The sequence below is a fragment of the Aristolochia californica genome, unplaced genomic scaffold (genome assembly GCF_029961685.1).
Source record: "Aristolochia californica isolate CCGP_79_NKW_82.1479 unplaced genomic scaffold, dmAriCali1.0.hap1 SCAF_2, whole genome shotgun sequence".
NCBI classification, from domain to species: Eukaryota; Viridiplantae; Streptophyta; class Magnoliopsida; order Piperales; family Aristolochiaceae; genus Aristolochia; species Aristolochia californica.
Genome location: NW_027181881.1, coordinates 6107670 through 6134010, shown reverse-complemented (window position 1 = coordinate 6134010; position 26341 = coordinate 6107670). Strand labels below are relative to the sequence as shown.

The following is a 26341-nucleotide window of genomic DNA, read 5'->3' as shown; positions in this document are numbered from 1 at the left end:
TTACCAACTATCCATTAAACCTGTTCTAATATCATGGAACCAGAGAAAATGAGAAGTTAAAAGTTAGAGAAGAAAGAGAGGCACAACAGGTTGTGGGTGGAGATCAATATGAAGATGGGGATTACTCGACCCTTCTCCTTTCTTTCATTAATAACTAAACAATGGTTACAAAATGACCATATTACTGCTGAAGCCAGTAGGAACTTAAAAGTAACATCAATTCTAGAACAAAAATGACCCTAGACTCGTACATAAGCTTGACACACAGAGAAGCCCTCAAGTAGGAAAAGTACTTATATCAACTATTTCAGTCTTAGACCCTTCCCCCTTAGATCTCTTTTCTCCCAAGTTTCCCTTCACCCCCTGAGGACAGTTGTGGAAAACTTCTGGATGCCAACACTTGCTGCAGTCTTTTGAAAAATATGGAAAGACGTTGGTCTTTTGAAGGTAAGCAAAATTACCGTCGTTAACATTGCAGAACTACAATGCACTCCATGCTTTTTTGGGCAAACAAACTTTTAAACACATCCCACCTTCCCGACTGTTACTTAGATACTGTTTCCTTCTTTTTAGCAGTTATAAAAAGAAAGAAAAAGAAAAGATTGGTTATGTTTTAGAGATGATTCTAGGATGTAGATGCAAGAAAGGTATCATGTAATTAATTCTGTCAAAGGAATTCAAACTTGCTTTATAATTTAGTCATCTGATTTTATTCTTATGTTCTGACTAAATGTTGTATAAAATGAATCCATAGTTCCCTATCTCCATGATTTATAGTTGTTAAAAATCAGTATGAGGGGCAGTTGAGTAATTTTACATGGTTTAAATACCTCCTAGTGAGGGTACTGTTTTACTCGGCATGTTTAGATGTCTCTGTGGTTTCATTTTCATGTAATTTGGAGGTGTACAGTAGGAGTTACAAGGAGTTAACTGTCTCCCCCCTCTTTTTCTCTTTCTTTCCTTAATCCTCTTCAATTCACCATTTCACAATAGTCATCATCATCATCATTATCATCATTTGAGCCTGGTCCAACTACATTGAGCTAATCTGTGTGAATCTTCTTCCGTTTTGCTCATCTTTAAGATCTCTAGAAGTTAATATAAATAGAAGTTTCATGCAAACTACAAAATAAGTTCCATAGTCAAACAAAAAAAGAATGGAGAAGCTGTTAGAATATCATGAATGATTACTGGACATGAAAGAAGCTAAGAGAGGCTCATGTAAATATTAGTCTTTGTCAGATATAGTGTAAGAATTTAGTTAGATATGTTTTAGCAATTTATTGAGGAGAGGTCACACGGAAAAAGAGATTGAATTAATCTGAGAAATGATTCATAATTCTCTTTAAACATTGTAAAAATTTTCCACCTACGTTAGGACATTTTACCCGTTATTGTCTCCATTTCCTCAGGCTATCAAGAGAGCTGAGCTATATGACATTACTGCTGTTACCTATCACTCACTCAGGTATACTAATTTTCAGAATAATGAATGGAGGGATTAGTTTGAATTTTCCCTCTTGATTTGGCTTATGTTTGTTGTGGATTGGAGCTCCCTGTATGCTAGTTTAACATTTTCTATCTGGGTCTGTGAATGAAATATTTATAACTAAAAACTGTTATCTTCTGCTGCCATTGTTGCATCGAGTTGTGAAGAATATACTTCCAGAAATAGCTTCTAGCCTTGGAAGCACTCAAGATTGCAACAGGATGTAGCAAGACTGTGTCCAATTATCGAGTCTTCCTACTCGTGTATTGTCTGGGAGATCATACTCCAGTGAATTTTGACCAAGGCTTGTGCTGAATTTGAAGTTTTAGAAGCTTCTTTATGGGTGTGGAAACATCTATACCATCGTGAATTATTTTACAGATGATCTTCTCCCTCCCCTTGTAATTTGTTTTCTTATTTTTTGGTGCAAAGCAAATCCTTTGTTTAGAAAAAGTTTTGACAAATGGCATTTCACCATCCATTCTTGATGAGAAAGTATGAATTCGGTATTTTCTGTTGTACCCAACTCCATGTTTGATATCAACCACGGTCCACAGCAGCAATGGACTGGGAGGCCTTCACACTAAAGTGACTGAGTTTGTCAGAGATAAGGGTTGTCTTGTTGTGAGCCTGGTGTTCTTATTGAGCTGGACAGAACAAGTACTCTTCAGAAGGTTTTATTGGGAGGATTTTTTTATAGTCTTATATCGAGAGTTAGAACATGTTTATGATTCTTTGATCTCCTTTTTTATTGTTAGAGTATTTTGGCTCTGTGGAACAGAATATCTCTTTGCAGATGGTCGTTGTCCACTGTTGAATGTCACAAATAAAAGCAGAATTCCAGAATGCAGCGTATTTCTTCTCTAACTGGAATACAAGAGGTGAAGAGGCAAACCCGTCCGCATCACAGACAAAGTTCAAAAAATCAGTCTTAATCGGTACAAGGATACTGTTCGTATCTGATTGTTACAATCGTAGAGCACAGCTCGAGCTCCGATGCGACTAACGAAGGTGGCAAACATCGTCTCCCTGGCCGACTTGAGACAGGTCTTGCAGTCGGCATGAGAGAGAGCAGTGATGACGCACTTAGCTTGACCGTAGGCAAATGTTGTGGTGAGCGTGGTCCTCCACTGGTCCAGATCGTCCAATAAGTAGGCGAGGCTTCGAGCAAAGGCATCCCCACCCGTGAACGTCTCACCGTTGCAGAGCAGCCGGGTCAGGTTTGTGTTGGGAACGCCATTAACCTCCTTACAGAGAAGCGCCCAGAGCCCAATTAGAGGCATCATTCTAGCCACAGAAACCATCTTTTCCATCTGTTACTTTCCCTGTCTTTCTTCTGTCACTTGTTCCTTAGATTAGAATGGAGAAACTTAGAGCTGTTTCGTGCGACTTGTCTTGTCTCGTCCTGTCCAAAGCAGTATGAATAAGTTGTACCTGTCGCTTCCCTTTGTCTTTCTTGCCCGTCGTAATTTCCCACTCCTGCAGTCTCTCGTCTCTGACAGTGGCGGTGGTTTTGTGGTGCATAGTGGTCTGGAGAGTGGATGACGATGAGGGGTGGAGGAGAGACAGAATCGCATTAAAATTTTCTGTTGGATGTTGTCTCATTGTGAAGAACACGATTGAATGGGTTCGGATTGTTTGATCAGCTGTGGATCTGGATGACGTGATTCGATATGAGGATTTGGTGCTTGGGAGTGGCTGGGAGTTTGCAGACCACTCGGAGCTCTCCATTATAAGCTAGCGCACGCCTAAGGGCAGGTTGGCGTGGACCCCAATTGACAAATTAGTCGAAAGTTCTAACTGAGTCATGCAGCGAGTTCAAATGACAACTCATATATATGTTAAAAAATTAACTCACTTGCCTTGAAGAAGAAGATCTCTGTTCGAGTATGTCGACGTTGGGGGAAGGGAAGGGAAGGGAAGGGAAGGCAAGGCAAGGCAGGCGTGGGTGATCTTTGTAGTGCCAGTAATATGCCAGTAATACACCACGATACAAGGAAAAGGTACCGAATTTCTTTTATCAAGTACATCAATAAAAGCGACGCAGTTAATTGTGGACGGCGCACAGTCCGGATCTCCCGGAGTTTTAAGCTGCATAATTGCAGGCTTCTGTTATTTGTTATGCTTCCAGCTTCCAAGGAGCAGAGACCCTTCCAAATTTTCCACCATCTTGTGGCTCCGGTTCTATTTTCTTCTCCAACCCATTCAATTCTCTGTGTCCACAATGGGTCCCTTTGCCAGTTAGCAAAGCCTGTGGATCACATGACACCAATAATTCAGACATCTCCTTTTCTCTCTCTCTCTCTCTCTCTCACACCCACTTCGAAGATGAAAAGAAAGAAAAAGGTAGGGAGAAACCAAAGCATGGGGGAAGGATAACCAGTGAGAACGAACGGGTATTTGAGCAGAAAACTTAGCTTTTGGGCCATCAATGACCCTAGTTTTCTACAGCAGAGAATAAATTTAGGGCGTACGAGTTTGATGTGTTTGAGCAATCAAGTGGTGTAATGGAAATCAAAAGTATTAATACAGAATGGGCTTTCTGTCACTGACAGTCCTGGCGAGGGAGGGCCTACTGATCGACTACAAGTCTTCTTCATCACTAATCAGTTCAAACAGGAAAAAGGAAAGAGAAGTTAACATGGTGGGGGTCCAGTGCCACCCATACCAGTTTGGTACTTCACAAAAACAGGGTTTCAAGGTAGGGTTGGACTTGGATGGCTTCCAGGTGGTCGATGATAAGAGATCATGTTCCATGTATAATGCCATCCATCTATCTGAATGTGGGTAAAAGAAGGAAAGATCTCAAATAGAGTTAGAGAGAAGGAGAATCTCATCTCCAGCCCCCCATTCACAATCACAGCCATTTGTCTGTTGAGTTCTATCTTGGATCAATGTCCTGGCATGGCTCTTGCCGGCAAGTCCTCATCCGGATAATATCACTACATCAATTCTATGGAGGCTCCGACAGATTGGCCAACTGCTACTTTGACCCCACTCCTACTCTTTTAACTCTCCTTGCTACTTTCTCCACCCATTCTTCTCTATTAAAGCCTCGTCGGTACTCATTCAACTGAAAAAAGAAAAGAGAAAACTGTGACTTGGAGAGAGAGAGAGGGGAGGAAAATATCCAGTGGTAGAGTTGCTGGACAACCCTCCTGTGTTCTTCAAGAGCTGCTAGTTCAGTCCATTTGAGTATTCATGGAAGTGGAAGATGATATCTTCTTTGCAGATCTCAGTAAGCAGATCTCTTTGCTAATCATGGATGATGATGAAGAGTTTTCACATGGGCATTGCCCTTCTGTGTCAATTCAGGTATGCTCAACCTCTCTGACGGTGAATCTGCTTAGCATTCTCAGATACCCATCTCGGTTTTCTTCAACTTCACGTTTCATCTACTTATTAGTTTCCTGATTCTCAGGCCTTCTCTCATGCTTATCATCCCATTTCGATGCCATCTGCCTTGGGGCACGAACATACACAGAGAAGAGAGACAAAAGGTACCGGAGTTTTCATTCCCAGATCTTTCGTACCAAAAAGGAAGAACAGGTCACGGAGATTTGATTCTTTCAACAACTACAACTGCGGGCAGCAACCTGAAAAATCCAGAGGGGTTTCTCATGTATCTGAGACGGACAAGTTGCCATCTAGTTACTCTATCACTAAGAGTTGAGAAAGCTTAAAAAAAGACTGCCGCCTGTGTGGATCAGAAGCTTATGGTTAGAGAGACATAGATCATTGCTACAGTTGAAAGCATCAAGTGCTTGAACTGAATCACCTTTGCTATCCGTCCGTTGTCCTGATCATGCTAAATTTCTCCCTTTATTCTATATGTTATTTAATTTGACATAAGTGAAATAAACGTAACAACTCAGATCCTTCCGCTACCTCTTCTTTTGGTATGTTGCGCTATGATTGCATGTAAATAGCAAGTATATGAATTGCAACAGTCCTCGCAAACTCACCTGCCATTCCAGCGAGTTCAGAAGCAGACTGGCTTGATTATGGTCTCAATTAATGCTCGAGGGAGCTGAGTTTCTTCCGAGTTTAAAGACTTTTATTCGAGCACCTGGAAGCTTTTCTGTGACAGCGAGAAAGAACAATTAACTCTTTTAGTCTTCTCGGGTAATGACTGAATGTCAGTCCGATACTTTTCATTGATGAGGAATCCAAACGCAATAGTCCAGGGCCAATAGGAAGGAGAAGCACTTTGCAAACACGGTTTGGTTGAGCTTTCCACAGCGAAGCAAGGATGGGGACGCATGAATTGCCTTTAACCCAGAAATCTGGAATCAGGAGTCTGCTCCCACCTAACATAATTCTTCCTTAGGCCACATACAGCAACAAACAACGGAGCCTATCAAATTTTTAGTAAATATCTCAAGGAAGTGGGACTGTAGAAGATTTAGATACACCACCTAGGCACTAAATTGTGGTCAAGGGTCAAAATCACAGTGATGGATACGATTGCAAGATGTTGAATGCCGAGTGAGAAATGGGACAAGTTGGACAAGTTGGGACTTCAAATCATAAACTACAGAGTAAAGTCAGATTCCCATATCAATCCTTTTGTAAAGAGTTCATACCTTCGGATCATAAACAGCCGAAAACACCAATTGAAACTTGAAAGCATGGCTCCGTGACTCGCAATTGGAATCAGATCGTCATCTTGAATATCTGGTATGGCTCAATTGATTCACTTCATTGCGCTGAAACTCGACTCAAATCGAGACAGAATAAACTGAGTCACTCCTGAGTTGATTCGTAGCATTCAAGGCACAATCAGATTCAACTAAAATTTAATAATAAAGCAGGGAATAAATCTTGAACAAACATCTTTCAAGTGACAGTACCATCTTTTTAGCAGGACTGTCAGTGGGAAGGTACCCATCATCTCTTCTCTATTAGATCGCAAAGATCTTCTTCCCTCCCATCGACTTACCATGCCAATGCGAGATGAAGATAAAACATGAAACATATAATCCAATTCCAGAATGGTGGGCTTTTATCAAATGAATTTTACAGCCGATGCCTGATGAGATAGCAGTAAAAGGTATTTTGCTTGAGCATTCATTTCCACTGCAAGAGTGCTGGAGAAATGTATTTTAGGTGGTGAGTTCAATCAGCATCCGTCCGTCTCATGTCACTGCTTTTCGTCAGAAGGAATCAAGTTGGTACTCCCTAAATGGATACATAATGTTGCTTCACAAAGGAATGAACTTCTGGTGGTTCAATTATTTCTTTTCTTTTCCTTGCTGTCGTTGTTCGGAATATAGTTCTTTCCTGGTTCTGAACTCTGACCTCGACATTTGATGGATTGATTCTATCTTGAAATGACTAATCAATATTACAAGGCTCATTTTTCAACTCATAAATCCAGGAAATTCAAGTTGAGAGGTGTAGGACTTTTACCTGCTAACACAAGCAACCGTCAGAGGATAAAAATGAAAACTGCCTGTTAAGACTCTAGAGATTAAAGAATTAATCTTGCACTCCAACATCCAGACAAAAACGAAGTGATGGAAATGAGTAACTTGGTCCCAAGAATAAATCCAACGGGATTCCCGATCAAAGCATGCTTCTTTCAGTCTTCAATCAGTTCTTTCTGTGTCATCGTAAAAAAGATCCACAATAGATATTTGTGATGTTTGACCATCTAATTCTTCAGCAGTCTCATTATCTCCACCGCCTGGAGTCTCCAAACCCTGACAGTGCAAGTAAACTTCATCATATGCTTCAATGGTCAGTCCAGAAGCAAGGAACAGTTCTGCCTCATTTACAAATCTCTCTGTACGTCTCAACAAGAAAGGTCTGGCTGCATCAGTCATGGAAGCTTGGAAGTCTTCCCTTTTTTTTTCAGGACAAATCTTGAATCTGTCTTGTTCATTTCTAAAAGTGGTCCAAGAAAATAATAAGGCACCTTATAGTAGAAATATACTTTCAAATAAACAAATTTTGTTTTCAAGAAACATCTCGGGCAGTGAATTGGCAATCCCTAATTTCCTAAACACTAGGAACAGTGACCTACCAAATGCACAAGAAGAGGCAATTCCTAGAACATGGATATCAACAACAAGGACCATCCTCATATGACAGCTGTGTGCAAGATTTTCGAGTATAGCATATGTAGGGTACAACTGACGATACTTTCTATTCTCTTTTCAAAGGATACACCCATAATTGAAAGTTTAACGTAGGTAAGGTGTCTTTGATGGCTTACATCTACTTTTCTTTATGAGTTGCAACAGACACACAAAGCCTCATCATACTTGAGCCCAATAAATCACATTAAGAGATACCTGAACCAAGACCTCAATCCATGGAATCTACTTAAGAATGCTAGTAACAACACACAGTAATTAACATAACTATTTTGCCAACTGATAGTAAAAATTCCAAAAGCTAACAACCAGTAAACATAAATTAAAAAGGGGCAGGCATACTTTTATTTTGGTACGAACTCAAAAACAGTGTCTTTGCACAGAGTATCACATACACCCACTACTTTGACAAAGTATTCATTACAGTTGGAAAATGAATATCAGGAAACAAATTTACTTACCTCCTCCTGAAAGATTCAAACGTGCTAAGTATATGATGCACGATAACATCGACATCCTCAACCTATTGAAGATGAAAATGATGCAATGAGTACTAGAATGGCTAGAGAAGTTAAATCAAGTGAACAACACACAATTAAAACCAAAAGCATGTATATCCTTAGAAAAACTCAACTTCTCAAGCAGACCAAAAGATATTCACAGAAGAAATGGTTTGAAATTCCCTACACAAAAGATTGATTTTGTTTGCCTTTTTCTTCCTTTTTCAACAGAATGTTGAATTTTTTAAGAGGTGTGAAGTGGGAAAAAGTCCCACATTGAAAAATCTCCCTCACGTGTAGGCCCTCTTTTGTAGTTCCTATACAAGAATATTTTGGGTGGAGGCCCATGTATGAGCGCCTGCTCTAATACCATGTGAAATGTCATGAATTTTCGAAAAGAGAAAGAGGCAACATGGGAGAAAAGAGTTAGAAAAGAATTGATTCACACTAAATTTTGGAAGAGGATAATTAGGGTTCCTTCATCTATACTAAAACAACGATAAATGACACCCTACTCCCTTTACACCCTTGGGAATAAGATTCTATAAGAAAATACTTTCATAAAAACCTAAGTAAATAGAAATTTGTTATGGACTCAATAAGACTGAGTCATCTACTTTACTTTTATTATTTATGTTGCTTTTAATTTCGAATTTTATTGATTTGTAATAAGACTTAAAGGTAGGGGTAGAATTGGGTTTTATAACCCTAACCTATGTTGATGTTAATTACCCTATTTAAGGGGTAAGGATTGAGAAATAAGGCAAGTTCGGAATTAGCATAAACTAGGGTAATTTAGGTTCCTTCTAGGCTCTCTATTCTAGGGTTCTTGGTGTGAACTCTCTTGGGGGTTTGCTGCATCCATTGGGGAGTCTTTGAGGAGATCTTGGAAGGAAAAGGAGGAGGAATCAGCCTTCTCTTCCATGCTGCAATAATCATCCATCTCTTCCACGAACCAGCAGTGAGGGAAGAAGGATTTGGTTGAGTCTTAGTATCAAGAAAGGGATTTTCGAGTTGCTGAATTGAAGGAGGTCTTCAAGAGGTATTTTTGTCTATCTTTTCCGAATTTAGAAGAGCTAGAGACTGCCCTCTTTACATTCAGCATTGGTAGTTGCATGAATTCAGAAACCCTACTCATTGACGTGAGGTATAAAGTGGGGTTTCATAATTGGATCCTTAAAACAGTCTCTTGCTGGAATTGGTGCATTCATAATTAAGAAAAGGAAACTCCTTTTCAAGGGGAATGAATTCAGTAAAGGGAAAGGGGTTGTTCTTGAGTAATTACAGCAAGTAAACCCTCTTCACATGAATCATAAAAGAGGGGTTTCATATCTGAGTGCTTAAACAGTCCTTTAACTTGCTGGTTGCATCTATAATTGAGAAAAGGAAACTCCTTTTCAATTATAACGTGTGAGGGAAGAAAAAGAGAGTTTCTTTTCACAAAAACGTGTTAAGAAACCCTCTAACGGTGCTGGATTCATATTCAACTCGCCGAGTTACTAGATCCATGGCTAGGGACCATAACAACTTGGTATCAGAGCAGGGTAACCCGGCAGAGAGAAGCACCAATGAATACTTTGAATTGCTTGAAAGAAAATTTGATATTGTCCTAGAGAGGTTCTCAAAAATTGATATCGATATGGAGACCTTGAAGGGAAGGATGGATAGCATGGAGAATGGTCTAACTACTGGCAAGAAATTTGCTGCATTGGAGGAGAAGTTCACTCTCAGTTTGGAAACTTTGAAAGGAAGGATGGATAGCATGGAGACTGGTCTGAGCACTGGCAAGAACCCAATTCCGGGAGACCATTCACAGATCAGAGGGGGAGATGAGTTTACTAGACACACGAGTTTCTCGGGTCAGCAAGGACCCTTCATTCCGGGGGGACACCTCAACCAGGGGGGAGGCACTGTACCTCTCATTCCAGATCAGAGAGGAGGGGACCATTCGTATAACAGAGGGGGAGATGAATTTCTGAGGCGCACGAGTTTCTTGGGACAGCAAGGACCCTTCATTCCAGGGGGACAATTCTACCAGGGGGGAGGCACTGTTCCGAGGTATACTAAAATGGAATTTCCTACTTATAATGGGTCAGAAGACCCTTTGATATGGTTGTATCGATGTGAAAAATTTTTTAGCCATCAGCGAGTCCCAACCTATGACCGAGTCAACGTAGCTGTTTTCCACTTACTAGGGGAAGCACAAATTTGGTACCAGCTAGTTGAGGTTGGTAGTGAGGTGGTAGATTGGGATGAATTTAAGCGACTGTGCTCTCTCCGCTTTGGTCCTCCGGCTTACAGTAACCCTTTGGGAGATTTGGTTTTATTACGCCAAACTGGGGCCGTGGAGCAATATCAAAAATTGTTCCAGGAAAAATTAGCACGAGCCAGCAATATGGTACAAGTGGATCAGCAAGTTGCGCTATTTACAGCAGGACTGACAGAGGCCTTAAAGCTTGAGGTGGAGCTCTATGCACCTGTTGACTTATCCAGTGCTATGAATATAGCTCGTGCTTTAGAACTGCGACAGCAAGCACAGCACAGACGACCTCCATGGTCAGGGGAGCGCATTCCTCCGAGAAACAACCCGGGTATTACTTGGACAGGGGATCCGAGATCTAGTCATCCTACAACTCCTTATATAAAAAAATTGACAAGTGCTGAGATGGCAGAACGACGGGCTAAGAATCTATGTTACAACTGTGATGAACCATATCGGGTTGGGCATCAGTGCAAAAGATTGTTTTTGATCGATAAGTTTGAAGATAAGGATTTCAAGGTGACAGAGGATATGATTGAGGAAGAACCACCGGACATCTCCCTGCATGCCATTACTGGGCAGCAATCGGCCACAACTACGCAAAATGGGAGCGGCTTGACAACTTCCACCAGGTCTACCCAGCTTCCGAGCTTGAGGTCAAGCTCGATCTCCAAGGGGGGGCAGATGTTATGGACTCAATAAGACTGAGTCATCTACTTTACTTTTATTATTTATGTTGCTTTTAATTTCGAATTTTATTGATTTGTAATAAGACTTAAAGGTAGGGGTAGAATTGGGTTTTATAACCCTAACCTATGTTGATGTTAATTACCCTATTTAAGGGGTAAGGATTGAGAAATAAGGCAAGTTCGGAATTAGCATAAACTAGGGTAATTTAGGTTCCTTCTAGGCCCTCTATTCTAGGGTTCTTGGTGTGAACTCTCTTGGGGGTTTGCTGCATCCATTGGGGAGTCTTTGAGGAGATCTTGGAAGGAAAAGGAGGAGGAATCAGCCTTCTCTTCCATGCTGCAATAGTCATCCATCTCTTCCACGAACCAGCAGTGAGGGAAGAAGGATTTGGTTGAGTCTTAGCATCAAGAAAGGGATTTTTGAGTTGCTGAATTGAAGGAGGTCTTCAAGAGGTATTTTTGTCTATCTTTTCCGAATTTAGAAGAGCTAGAGACTGCCCTCTTTACATTCAGCATTGGTAGTTGCATGAATTCAGAAACCCTACTCATTGACGTGAGGTATAAAGTGGGGTTTCATAATTGGATCCTTAAAACAGTCTCTTGCTGGAATTGGTGCATTCATAATTAAGAAAAGGAAACTCCTTTTCAAGGGGAATGAATTCAGTAAAGGGAAAGGGGTTGTTCTTGAGTAATTACAGCAAGTAAACCCTCTTGTCTTGAATCATAAAAGAGGGGTTTCATATCTGAGTGCTTAAACAGTCCTTTAACTTGCTGGTTGCATCTATAATTGAGAAAAGGAAACTCCTTTTCAATTATAACGTGTGAGGGAAGAAAAAGAGAGTTTCTTTTCACAAAAACGTGTTAAGAAACCCTCTAACAGTGCTGGATTCATATTCAACTCGCCGAGTTACTAGATCCATGGCTAGGGACCATAACAAAATTACATCTTTTAACACGAAAGTTTCATCAACTGGCACTTGCAAGGTTTATTTCAAGATGCTGACACTTTGGTGTGGCCACAAAGCCAAGGATCCATACATATTGCAGATAGATTTTCATTTGTCTTTTTGTTTTTCCTTTTTTACAAAAGTTACATCAACTGGTGACAACATTTAATCTCAAGTGCAGCCATTGATAGATACTCCCCCACTAAACCACAGATAAATGCACAATGCAGATGAAAATATTGCTTTACTATATACTGAATGCTTCCCACTTAAATTTTTAACTAGTGAAGCTAAAATCCGGTCTTTTGGTTCTTTGAAATAGGTTAAGCTAAGATGCATCACATTCCTTACATGCAAATAAGGGACCAAAAACACAGGCAAGAGGCAAAAAAGTTGGTTTCAGTTATTATACTCGAAACCCTTTTTTGTATCATGGATGTGCTTTCTTTAACCATGCGTCTTAAATAATTGCTTCTCTGAGACAAGTGAGACTATCTAAGGGCAATTTACAGATATAGTCACTTGGATATTCTATTTTCAAATATAGCCAACGGAACCTGCTCGGGTTATCCAAAAGGTCTTAACTCTGTAATTTCTAGTCCTGGGAATGTTCTAAAACTGACAACCCATTGATTGTTGGTTCATAGTGATGTAATAGATTGGATTATGTTGCAAATGTGCCCCATTGTCGGCATTGTCAGTTAATTAAGTTTATGGAAGCTTGTCAGAACTATCTAGTGCGATCTCTGTGTTTGATAAAAGGCCCTACTGTTAGATGCCTGTTTTCTAAGATTTTTGGATCATAAGTGATGCTGACTTGGTGTTCTATCAGGTCTGCATGCAGGATTGGTTTTATGTCCAGTGCTTCTTGGTTTGATGAATCACTAATATGCACAAGGTTTGCTTCAAGTTGAGTTTTCTTTGATAGATTACTGCTGTTTATGACTGAACTATTGTGGTATCTAGGTTTAATGAGGATCTTGCATCTAGACTTAATGTAAAAATTAAGGTTTTTGGTGGTGGAAAAAGAGAAAAGTGAGAAAAAGAAAGAAAGAGAAGAGAGAGACTGAGAGAAAAGCCAAAAGAAGGTTCGTCGACCCCCAGCTCTATTTAATGATAAGATTTGATCAAAATTACAATAATACCCCTATACATACAGTAATGCTTATTCTCCTTATATCTCCCTAACTATGTATCCTATGTACATGAAAATTTAACCACTAATATAGTTCAATGCATAGAACAAGATTACTTATACTGCGGAAGTGGTGAAATGACCAAAATACCCCTGGACATATTTTCTAACACTAAATTTCAGTGATCACTTAGGGAATCACGAGTTTATAATGGTGAATCAAGGGGAGGTGATTACACCTACATTTAATGCAATGAATAGGATCATGAAGTACTTGAAGGGGGACCAGGAGAGGGAGTATTTTACAAACCCCATGGCTGATTATATCGGTCCAAATTAGAATGGAGATCAACCACAGGCCGTAGCCTTCAAGTTTGTTGGAGGAAATCCAGTGAGTTGGAAGATCAAGATGACCGTGGCAATGAGGCAAAGCACATACTAATGGCCCACATGACATACGAGTTAATGTGGGTGAAATTAGTGCTAGTTGAATTCGGGTTTGACATGAAAAATCTTATGATAAAGGGTTGTGATAATCAACCTACAAATATTACTAGCAAGCAATCCTATGTTCTATGAATGAACTAAGCATATCAAGGATGATTGTCATTTTATTTATGATGAGTGATAAGATTGTAATACCTACAAAAGATCAGAAAAAGTAAACGGGATATTTCTTTACAAGAGCTCTTCGTAAATGGGAATTCATCAACTTGGAGATCAGCGAAGCCACTTGTTAGTTACGCTCAAGCTTGGGGGGAGGAAGGCATTACAAAGTAGATGGGTGGTTTGGTAATTTTACTTGTACTTGAACTCTTCTCTCTCTAAGAGAAATTTTAAGCTCTTTTCTTTTTCAAATATGTATTTTTTGTTTGTGTTTTATTCAATAAATAATAGGGACAGGGGCATTTTAATCATTGTTGTGTAATGTTATCTCTTAATGAATAAATAGAGACTAAGGATCAATTTTAGATCCCTAATCAGATCTGTGGCATTCTCTCTCTTTGTAGAGGATTCTCTACTTAACTCCGATGCAATGGTTAAGTATATATTTCGTGGAGTTCACATAAATTGGCTCACAACATTGACTACATAGGAGATATCTGACCTCGTAATAGCTGCATATAGAAGTTTGAAAACTAATCTCTTGTATTTTGTCCTATTATTTAACAAGGGATTTTGTTCATCATGAAAATTTGGAATAACTTCCATTAGGGGTTTCCACTAGTTTGGCTCCTAAAAGGTTATTTTCCTGCAACATAATACCAATATATTTTCATTGAGAGAGGACCACTCCATCTCTGCTTTTACCAACTTCTATTCCAAAAAAAATCTAAGTAGTCTGAAATCTTTAGTTTTGAAATTCCCTTTTAAGCAAATCTTCACTTCTTTAATTCCTTTTCAAACATTGATCAAAGTGACAACTTCAGGTAAATATATGTCAGAAATATTACTCCAATATCCCGCTTAAACACAAACTAGATTGTCCAAGTGACTCTATGTGAACCCCCAAGAAAATAACCAACTTGGCCTCTTTTTCAATCCATAGATCCCTTAGTTCAATCTACATATGCCCTGAGCAATATACTGGAGAGGTTGCTCCACATAAACTTCTTCATTGAAATCTTCATACAAAAGACATTTTTTTTATATCTAGTTGGAACAGTGGCCATCCTTTATTTACATTAACAGAAATCAGAATTCTTGCTGGACTGAGTTGAGCAACTAGAGAGAAGGAATCACCTAGTATATCTGGGTAAATGCCCTTGGCCACCAACTTTGCCTTGTACTGTACTATAGACTCGTCTGGATATGTTTTATTGTATAAACCTATCTACAACCAACGATAGTAGAAATATTTGGTGGATTACATAGAGTCCAAGTCTTTCAAAACTATAGGGCATGTATCTCTTCATCCATAGCCATTTTCCACTCAAAACACTGAAAACTTCTTGCAACTTGGGAATGGAATGAGTAGAAAGGGAGGAAGAAGAAATTTATACACAAGAGATAGAAAGTGAAAAGACATACCAAGATAAGGGATGATGTGTACATGCTCTAACATCTTTCCAAAGGGCATTAGGAAAATCTAGATTTCTTTCTTTTGGACCAGTAGACGAAGTCAGTGATGGTGATAATGGAGGAGATTACTCTTGTATTGCCAATGTGTTTGTCTTTGGAGGTTCTTGTTATGTGGAATCTCTCCTTTCATGCTTTTGGTACACCTTTAACGGTTTTTCTGGCTTAGAGCTAGAATATCCACAAGATCATCCCTCATTGGAATGAGCATAGGGATAGTTCATGAGGACCAAGAGTAAACTGATCAATCAAGCAAAATAGAGAATCTACTAAAAAAAGGTGACATTTATTTAAATGTAAACTTTCTTTCCTTTATGACCACAACACTTTTATGCTTTTTGCTGACAAGAGTAACCAAAGAAGATATACTTAACCGCTGTGGGAGAAAATTGATCAACAACACCACCAAAAACATGAACAAAACAAACTACCTAAAAACCATGAGGACATAACTCATCCAAACGAAACACATATTTTAATATAAGAAAATGAATATGACCCCCGAGGATAGAGATGACGTAAGATTTATTAAATAACATGCAATTAAAACCGCATCTCTCCAATAACTCTTTGAAACCTTCATCTGAAAGAGTAAAGCACTAGCCACATCTAAAAGATGTTTATTGTTTCTTTCTGCTACCCAATTCCGTTGAGGAACCTACACACAAATAAATTTAATGAATCATCCCATTTAAAGCACAAGTAGAGAATCTGTGATCAATGTTATAAAAACCAACATGGTCATCGATGAAGTGACAGGGTCCGGTTTAACCTGGTTGACCTAGGATGACGGCAACATGATGTCATAATTCGAAAACAAAAAATAAAGAAAATTCATCAAGGAAAATGCTTCTTCCCTTCTACTCTAGTATTACAAAGTCTGTAAAGTCCCTTTTTTTATGGGGACAAAGATGGGGGGGTAGCCTTGACCCTACCATGTCAACTAGTGAAAACTTTCCTTTTCAACATTACTATAGGTAAAGTTGCATAGACGGCAGTTGTTGCTTCTGGAAATGCTTGCTCCTTCTCCATCTCGAAGATTCCCTGGTTTGTTTGCATTTGGAGACTGTAGCAGCAAAACATGCCTCCTCTGATTCAACTCCCTTGGATCAATCTATCAATGACTGATCAATCTTTCGTCCTCATGTTTGTCAAACTAAACAAAGACATGGGACTTAGATTACTCTCAAAATCACAACCACATTTGCTTTGATTTTCTCACACGGTTACTTCATTCAAAATGAACAATTTTCATCCAAATTCAAGAACTGATCTACCAAACAACAAGATAACAGTAGAAAATTTTGTTCTAGAAGAACCCAACATATGCTTAAACTTGATAGCTCCTTGGGATAATATTAGGATCTTCTAGACTAATTTTTTTTTACATGTTGACTCTTATTTCAAATTGATCACATCCTTTGTCCTATAAAACATCCATTTTTTACAGATTTAGTGGATACAATGAATTAAATATGTCTTCTAAAGAAACACACGAATTGGAATACCAAGTTGAGTTTTATTTTACCAGAAAATTCACAAGAATACATCAAATACTTCAGACTTATCTTCCAAAATGTAAACCCAAGAAACTCAGTTATAATCAACAATAATAGACAAAATGTCTATAACAAAAAAACACTAGACATCCTACACGGTCCCCACACATCAGAATGGACTAACTCAAAAGAAGTACTTCTACTACTACTACTGGAAGGAAAGGACACCCTATGATGTTTGCTAGGTTGATATGCTTCACATGCAAATGACCAATATCAATTGAAAAATGGATGAAGTTAATAAAGTTTGGCAAGTGAGGGACCCAAATGAAGAAGCTATTGATAAGGACAAATTTTAGCATGTGAAGCTTTGTTGATCTTGATCAGGAACATCTACAAGGTAGTAGAGGTTGTTAAAGAGCAGTTATGGAAGAGTCTTACATGACTCTCATAGTAAGAAATCTCACAGAGCCAGAATTATAATGGTGGAGCCTTATAAGAATCTCACAAGAGGAGGTCTCACAGAAAAGTCTCAGTTAAAGGTGTTTTAGTTATGTTAATCTTCTATTTATTTTCAGTTGTTCAATTGTTCTAGGACTTATCTTTTAGTGTTTAATTTTAGGTGTAACTGGGATAAGGGTAGTTTAACTGTAATTGGATTCTACTTGTTTCCTCTATTATAAATAGAAGCTCATATACTTAAATTACATCGAGTCAGTGAAGTTTTTCTCTTTTCCAGAAATTCAACAACCTTATACCAAAAAGCCCCCACCAATCATATTCATTGTTTGAAGGTCCAATGAGGGTTAGAAGGTTATTAAATAATCCAAGTGTTTTATAATTTGACTCACAGAGAGAATATTAATTGGAAACTTTGAGATAAAAAAAAAAAAGAGGCCATTCGGGCGTATGGCAAAAGTAAAAGGAAGATGAAGCAATAAAGGATAAGACACACCAGTCATATAAGCTGAAGCTCCTAAGTCAAGTACCCCTCTACGACTAGGAGAGGCATGAAACGGAAGCAGGCATACCCAAGTGAGAAAAGTGGTGTTGGATGAAATGAGGGACCAGGCTGAGCAACCAATGAGATAGTGGATAGCTGCTCAAGTTTTCGTATCAACTTCTGAATTGCATTTTTAAATCCCTGTTATAGATTCAACATACCTTCAACAGATTCTCTTGTTTCTTAGAGACTGTAATAAGCTCTGGCTTCCCAATTTTGTCCAAGCATTGATCAGAATTTTTTTTTCCATAATGAACAATTTTTGCTCTCCATTCTCTCTACTGCTTCCACCTCCATCTCGAAATCAACCCTGAGCACCACCCCCACATCCTCTAGGTCCTTTGGTTTTGTTCTGATTGGAAATGATGTTTACAACTGAAACATCATTATTTATTGGCTGCCTGGTTTGCAGCAGATAAAATAGCACTTGCTGCCCTCATTACCCTAGAATAGACCATCCCAAGTGTAGGAATATCGGCACTTGCTAACATCTAGACTCTAATTGTCTCAAATTCAGGTCCCAATCCAGAATTTCAGTTTCCTTCTTCAATAGTTCATCTGGATCAATGGTAAAAGTGTGGTATACACTAATCTCTTTCAGTAATCCTCTCATTTCACCAAAATATTCAATGACAGACTTGTTCCCTCTGTGTAGAGTGAACAACTTGGTGTATAATTCATATACTCTAGAGAGGTTATTCTCAGGTGAAAACAAAGACTCAAGTTCTCACCACATATCTTTGGCTGTGCCACAGTACACAATTTGCGAACTTATATGGGACTCCATGCTATTAATTACCATGTGATGACTTGGTTGCTGTCAATGTTCCATAATTCAATCATTAGTATAGGTGAATCCTCATTGAGATACTTACCCTTTTCTTGGCCCTCAAGACATCTTAACTGATTGTGACCATATAATTTGGACCATTCAATTTGACACTAGAAATCTGAATGTTAGATCTGTCCTTACCATTAGAACTTTCGGTAATCTTAGCAGGATTAATTACCTCCCATAAATCAGCCGTAATGAAATCTTTAATAACCCTTGACCTATCATGAGATAAGTCTAGATATGTTGAGTCCTTGGCAACATCAGATACAACAGTAATCCAATAAAAAAACAGCAGTACAAAAACTCAACTTGGAGCTCAATTATGCTTGTGCAGATAAAAAATTCATCAACCAGCACATAAATCATGATAGAACATCAACTCAGCATCAATTATGATCCAAAAATTATAATAAAATTGGCACCTAACACAGAGACTGCATCGGACAGGACTGTGCAAGCTTGCAATTAACCTACAATGGGCATATCAGCAGCATAATCTAATCCAATGCATAACAGCAACGAAATGGGTTGTGACAGGAGAAAGAGAAGTTTTTTGAGCCTTTGCATCACTTGTGCAAGGTATAGAAGAAGAAAAGTGGGAAGCAGATAGGGATGTTGACTGAGTGTTGACTCCCTTCTTAATTTTGATGATAACAAAACTTAATTGATCTAACAAATGCAATTCAAGCATTTCAAATGCAGGTCTATACAATGAACCGGCACAAACTTCTCTTCCATTCCTTTTTCAATTCCAACTCCTTGTATACATTCTAGTCAAGCTCTCATCTATCTCATTGTACATCAAAGGCTGGAAGCTTGAATCTTTCAAGGAGAAAGTTGTCTCTCCACAATTCAAAGGGTGTATGTTTTACTTTTTTGTGTAATTTTCCATTTCTTGATAGGTCATCTAGAACCTTGTTCAATCTAGATAGAAAGACCTGCTAGAGCTAGAATCTAGTTAATCTCTTGGAGAGATTGATTTGTAATCGTGTATTTGGGCATACACGTGGCTTGAAGGAGAGCCAGAATCTCTTTCTTGTAATTCCAAGCTAATAGAGTTATTATTAGTGGAATTTCCCAACACAAGTTCTTGGGCGGTGAATACCAATAGGGGAACATTGATAACAAAACATTTGGTGTTCATTTATGGTGTATGAATTTATCTTTATACTTGCATTTTTGTTTAGTTAAATTCTCACACACTTTAAATTTAAATTTGTAAAAACTCAATTCACCCCCCTCTTGAGAAACCACCTGGGCCAACAATATCTTATCCAGTTGCCTTCAAATCAGTCAATAGAACCAAGAAATAAGCGAGAGAGAGAGAGAGAGAGAGAGAGAGAGAGATGTTGCATTTTTTATTAGGGGACCGATTATCTCTATTTATTCATTAAGAGAAAACACTACATAATAAATGACTAAAATTGCCTTCCCCATATTACTTCCAATGAAACACATAAAACAATGCATTATGAAAAAGAAAGAGCCTAAGCTCTATCCCACAACCTTCAATTGTTACTCCTAGAGAGATAGAGGACTCAAGCACAAGTAAAACAACCAAATTATCCTTCTATATTCTAATGTTATTCCATTTAAACCACCTAATTATCCATTGCAGGACACTCTCAATGTTTAGATGTAGCAGAAATTTAAAAAACAGCTTCTTGACATAAAGGCATTAAATGGATGAGGTTACAAGGACAGGAGCTAGATAGCAACCTGAATTAGAGCTTGGATTTCCCTTCTTAACCAACTCTGGAGCCATCTATTTGGCAGAGGATACCTATGCAACTTCCAGTATTTCTGGACAGAAAATTTCTGATACATGGCATCTGTTGCAGTGAATCTTTAACAAGATTTCTGACAAGAAAAAAAAGTAAGCAATAGAATAATTTTGCTTACAAGATAGATAACTTACCTGGTTCAGCTGAGTAACAATGCAACCTAAACTTTTGAGCTTTAGTTAAGACAAAACTGCAGAATTCCTCATTACATCAGGGGAACTATATTTGTTGCAAAGTAAACGAAATATACCATCCACATACCCCTTTTCTTGATTCACATAATGCTGTTGGAATGACTCTCCATCAGAGTCATGTATTATAGAGAAGTTCTCTCTCTGCAAATTATCCACATGGAACTTATTTTCAGATACATCAAGAAATGCTCTAATTAAAAATAATGACCCTGTTATGATTGAGAAAAAATTAAAGTGTCAACAGAAAAAAACGTATGCTTTATCATCTGAACTCAAAATAAATCTTCTTTTGTCTCATTTTATCTCTAGCCAGGCAGCAAAATGAAACTACTTTCCTGATTCTGCGCTTCTCTTTCTAAACAGTACAAACACTGCAGTAGTCCATGAATTAATATGACATTACTGTGGCAAGTCTCAGGCTATTGTCTTTTGCATGAAACTGGTATACAATTTACAGAAGCTTTGGTCAGATCTTCCTTTCTTATGCTTCATAGAGTCTCTCTTATTGATTTCCTCAGGTAATTTGTAAGAAATTTGAAACTTTTGTCCCTTCCCTACCATCAATATAACATTGTTAAGCAATCCAACTCTCAGCATACATCACAATTGTTGTTACAAATGACAGGCCAACCCAACACATTTGTTCTTTGTTGCGAATCATATGCAGTCATTTTTGGATTAAATGAGAACAGTTTATTTCCCATGTAGTCATTCAGTTGATATGGAACACCATTGACATCATGGATGGAACTTATGCATCAGCATACATCACAATTGTTGTTACAAATGACAGGCCAACCCAACACATTTGTTCTTCGTTGTGAATCATATGCACTCATTTTTGGATTAAATGAGAACAGTTTATTTCCCATGTAGTCATTCAGTTGATATGGAACACCATTGACATCATTGATGGAACTTATGCCTACAGCACTGATACCACATCTAAGTTATCTAATATGGTTAACTGATAAAATAGATATACATGGTAGATAAATTTATGTGAAAAAGCTATGAGCTAATATGCACATTTGAGATTAAGGCCTAATTTATGGATGTAGTAATTAACAGAGAGATGCAGGAACTGGTGCCAAACAAAACAAACAGAGTTTACTGATAATAAAATAAGTACATTACAACTAGTAGCATACCTTGCAAACAGGGCAGAGCACATAGGCACGTGAGCCAAAATCTTTGCTGGAAGCCAATTTTACCCATTGGCAAATACAAGTGTAGCAGAATTTATCTGTGAACCAGAATAGAGCTCACAAGCATCACCATATATCCTGGAATAATCCACAAGATCATAGAATCGTAGCTCAGATCCCAAGTTCATCTATGAACTACGCGTTACATCAAATGAATAAGAATTAATATCTATGCCAACCACCAATATAAGATAAATATCTTCTTTCTAGGACATTCTGTCATTGAGATGGACAATAGAAGATTTATGACTGCTCACAAGCTCTCCTGCGGTTTTTGAGAATGCTTTTTATATTTTTTTCAAATGACGCTTAATCGGGCAGGAAGTTTGCTATTCATAGGATCTATTATATCCATTTTCTGGCGTAATTGGTATTTTTCTACATGCTACCAGTAACAAAAGTTCCCGCTGCTTAACCAGAAAAGTAAGCTGCAAAGACTCCATTAGACATTTTGAGATATACAATTTCAGTAAACTATGTATAAAACCGTCTTTATGCCAGAATTTCTCAAGGCACAACATGCTTATCGTGGATAACTCGATCACTCAAGCTTCAAGGAGAAGAAACAATTCAATTTTTCCTTCCAAACATGGGCTTTGGGACTTCGAGGAAGCAAAACAGAGGATACTGGCGAGAGAAAGCAAAGAGGAGGGGCGAACTTACGGAAGCAGCGATCCAGATACGCCTCCTGCTTAATGGAATCAAGGCAGATGGGACAAGGGATAACAACAATATCAGTCGAAGAAGAGGAAGAACTACCGTTGTGATTCTGGCTGATCATGGCGGTAGAAAGTTGCTTTCAGCTCAGGATTCGGGTACAAACTAGATAGAAATCGGCACTAAATTGGGATTCACTATGCAAAGCATAACTGGCTAAGTTGTCGATTGAGGCAGAGAGGAGAAAGAAAAGGGTATGACCGACTCCATGGTTGAAGTAGCTAGTTATGCAGGAGCTCCTACTTTTAAAGCCAAACTATGTTGTGCAAAAACAATTAAAAAATTTAAGAAAAGGGGAAAGAAACCTCAATTTAAGGAGAAACGGATTTGGCCAGAATATAGGGCCTGTTTTTAAGTGTGGCAAGATAGGTTACATCAAAGCCAAAGTGTATAGCTAATGGGAAATAAGAAAACAAACACACACCATAAGGAAACAATGATGTTTTATTCTGGATGTTCCCTTCATGGTAGTCATTACCCAAGAACCTTGCTTAGGAAAATTCCACTAATTTCTCTATTAGTTGAAATTACAAAGATAATTCGCCATTCTTTAAGCCTAGTTTAATCCCAAGACTTAAGCATGAGATATGAGATCCAAACCTCCAAGACTTAAGCATGAGATATGAGATGCATTAGAGCTTGATGGAACTTTGAATGCAAAGAGAGTGAAGAGAAAATGGAAGGTTTAGGAAAATATAGAATATTCCTCTTCAAAAGGGTAAAATTAGAATACAAAGCTCAATTTTTTTTCTAGAGGTTTGGCGTACAAATATTAGCTCAACTCTTAGTTCTCTACGAGTTTGGAGGCCTATTTATAAGCTTCTCATCCAAACTAGCCTTTTTTGCCTATTACCAAAAGGCTGCAAAAAGTGTTGATCAATAAACCATATATAACGACTATACTATTTAGGTTCTCCAAGTCTATTGATCTGTAGGGCATCAATCAATGAGTTTTTAACCTTTCAAAAAACTCATTGATTGATCAACCCATTTCAATTGATTGATCATATTTTATAGAAATGGTTAGGTAGAATTTCGTATGATCGATCATGCAATAGGGGATGATCAATTATGCTTTACAACATCCTCTTGGCAATACTTTGTATGATTGATCATGTAACGAGGGATGATAAATTATGCTTTACAACGTCCTCTTGGTAGTATTTTGTATAATAGATCATGTTTGAGCCAATGATCGGACTGCATTCTAGATTATCAATCAAACCCATGTAGGTTGATCGATCATGTCATATGCCAGTGTGCTATTTTGACATTTAAGTCTGATGTAGACTATTCTAAAGGATTTGGCATTGTAAAATATTTATATGCATTCGGCTGAAACATGGTTTTGAAATATTTCATGCCCTAAAGGTCCATACTTAAAAAAAATAAAAGTTTGGTTGCATATCTACTCACATACTAGAGTTCTTGAGATTCTCTATTTGACTTTGACTCTATGTCTTTAAGTCTTCAATCATCTTCTTCATCAACTTTTCTTGAGCTAGTTAGTCTAAGGAAGGTTGCTCAAGCCTAATTCTCCTCCTAACATAGAGAAACAATCAACTCTTTTAGGCTTGTGGAAATGTTGGCTTATTGTTTTTTTTATAGGAACAGTTCAATTTTAATAACTCTAATTTGAACAAATTCTTAACTATGGTTTTGTCCAATGTAATGTGTTTGGACCAAGAGTGGTGAGCCTTGTTCATCCTTAAGCAATCTCACTCAAATTGGCATAATTGATAGGATATAGTTGGATGTTGAGTACAAAATACCTAATTAACAAAAAATATATTTTATAGCCACTATGCGTGATTCTCTAGGGTCTAATTAGAATCTAGTGCATACGCAAAATAGTAACCATAATGCATTAGTTGTGAAGAAAGGTAGAGACCCTAACATATTTTTATATAGATTCTAATCATATGAGTCTATCAGAGTCATCCTAGTCAATTTTCAAGAACGCACTCATTTTGCTAAATGGTTTTGAATCGTGTTTCCAATTTGAACCACCTAAAGTCCAAGGAAGAATGAAAGTTCACCCATCAACTTCATTCTTCATGATTTAAGAAAAAAAAAATTAAAGGAGGTGAAACAATATCATTCACATAGATTTGGACAATAGTAAAATCTTCTTCATGACACGAGGTAAACAAGGTGTTATCCACACCTCTTTTCTACCCATTTTTGTTCTAAGAATTTACTAAGTCATGAGCTCTAAAAGCTCGCTTCAAACAATTCAAAACTTTAAGCAATTTGCATATATGGTTCTAATTGTCTTCTCATTGGGTCATAATCCATTTCTATTAGGGTTGATCATTTTGTATGGAGGCACATAATTTCATGGTTTTCAATTCTTTAACAAACTAACTTTTCCCTTAACATGTAACCATTCTCATTCTACTAATTAATAGTTTAACCAAGTAAATCCAAACATCATGACTTGAAAGAGTATCAAATCAATGATTATCAACTAACCTCACGTTAACGAAGTAGTTAATTTACCAATTGTTGGTATTGCTGATCAAATTAATTTTGTTGTGGGAGTAATTATACTCTAAGTTTGAACTTATGACTAGGCTTGATATGTGTTGTAAGTCAAAAGTTCACACAAGTATCACTAAGATTAAACAATCTAAGCTTGAGGTTTCAGATTCATCTAATCTCTCAAACCTCATCTGAGCTGAAACCAAGTGCTATGCAAAATTTAATTAATATGGAATAGTTAATTTTTTAAGTGAGCTTATTTCCACAGAGCAAGTTTCAAGTTTGGTTAATGAGGTAAGATTAATTCAAGTTTTTAATCCTCATAACCAACTTGCATTGATTAGTCTCCGTAAATCAATTGAATCATAAATTTTGTTCATACTTCTCAAACTAGACGGGTATGAATTTTCACTTTTTTTTTAGGTTGGAGACACCTTGCTTCCAAAGTCTCAATTATTTAACATTTATCCTAAGTCCTTGGAAAGTTATAAGCTTGCTTTATTTCACAAGATGAATCAAAGAAAGAAAATCAAAATTTCTCTTCAAGCAACACAAGATTAAAATTTCTTTTTTTCTTGACCAAGATTATTTGCAAAGTGATGTTACAAAAACTAGTTTAAGGGGGAGTGTTAAAAGGTACCACATGTGTAGGGGTGGTATGATTAGTAAATAAAGAGAACTTTCATAAGGGTGACATATAATTATAATTATGCAAACTGGTGCATGTTCTCTTATGTCGTTTTTCTTTTGAATCATGTAACCCCAAAGGCATTGTAGTAATTATAAACATCTTCCTAACTATAATACAACCTTAAGGCGTGGGGTAGAGCATTCAAACTTTTTCATCTTAGCTCAAATTTGTCCTTACACCTCTCTTTCTTTTCCTTTTTTTTTCTCTCCTTTGGTTTCTTCTCTCCTCTCTCTCCAAGAGTTAAGAGTTACTTTCTTCTCTCATTCCCTTGAAATCTCTTGTATTTATATATTGGCCATAGAAATCAACAATGGTAAATTGAGGTCATTGACTCTGATGGACCATGGAGAATCCCCACCTCCTCTCAATCATTACGACAACCCTATTGAAAATGATATCAACTTCTTCCTCTTCAATATTTTCACAGGGAGATTAGTTTATCTCTTCCTTTAGAGAGGAAAAGTTTTCTTGATTTTCATTTTTTGGGTGACCTAAGTGGGAGGAAGGAGGTTAGAAGGGGGAACAACACTCTCACCATTCAAAAATAGGGGGAGAGGGCGGCCACCAATGGAAAGGTGGGGAGGATTGCCCCTCAAGTCCCTTCTTTTCTCCCTCATATGAAAATGAACAAAAAGTTTTAATCAATATTATTAATTAGTAAATTATAAAGAAATAAATAATTTTTTAAATAAATTATTAACTAAATTTTAACTTTTCTATTATGAT

The 26341-nt window shown here is 37.7% G+C and overlaps 2 protein-coding genes and 1 long non-coding RNA gene across 5 annotated transcripts; 1 reads left to right on the top strand and 2 right to left on the bottom strand.

The window, feature by feature from the left end:
- Window positions 1-2406: 2406 nt before the first annotated feature.
- Window positions 2407-2802, bottom strand: LOC137954830 (antifungal protein ginkbilobin-like protein 2). The gene has a single exon (XM_068801735.1). The coding sequence runs from the start codon at window positions 2800-2802 to the stop codon at window positions 2407-2409; it is 396 nt and encodes a 131-aa protein (XP_068657836.1).
- A 1914-nt stretch (window positions 2803-4716) lies between these two features.
- Window positions 4717-5376, top strand: LOC137954940 (uncharacterized). Its single transcript, XR_011113127.1, has 2 exons — window positions 4717-4804; window positions 4911-5376. It is a non-coding gene; the product is annotated as an uncharacterized lncRNA (long non-coding RNA).
- Window positions 5377-5460: 84 nt separating this feature from the next.
- LOC137954939 (uncharacterized) lies at window positions 5461-22649 on the bottom strand. 3 transcript variants are annotated; one of them, XM_068801831.1, is made up of 9 exons: window positions 22387-22649; window positions 21667-21761; window positions 20583-20656; window positions 20456-20511; window positions 20257-20369; window positions 8052-8113; window positions 6343-7378; window positions 6076-6241; window positions 5461-5814 (listed from the first exon to the last, which is right to left on the bottom strand). In XM_068801831.1, exons 1-7 carry the CDS (start codon window positions 22502-22504, stop codon window positions 7081-7083), a joined length of 816 nt encoding a protein of 271 aa, XP_068657932.1. In that variant the 5' UTR covers window positions 22505-22649; the 3' UTR covers window positions 5461-5814; window positions 6076-6241; window positions 6343-7080. The 3 variants fall into 3 exon arrangements, with proteins under 3 accessions (XP_068657932.1, XP_068657934.1, XP_068657933.1); XM_068801833.1 differs by having other exon boundaries at window positions 6343-7194; XM_068801832.1 differs by having other exon boundaries at window positions 5795-5810.
- Window positions 22650-26341: the final 3692 nt, after the last annotated feature.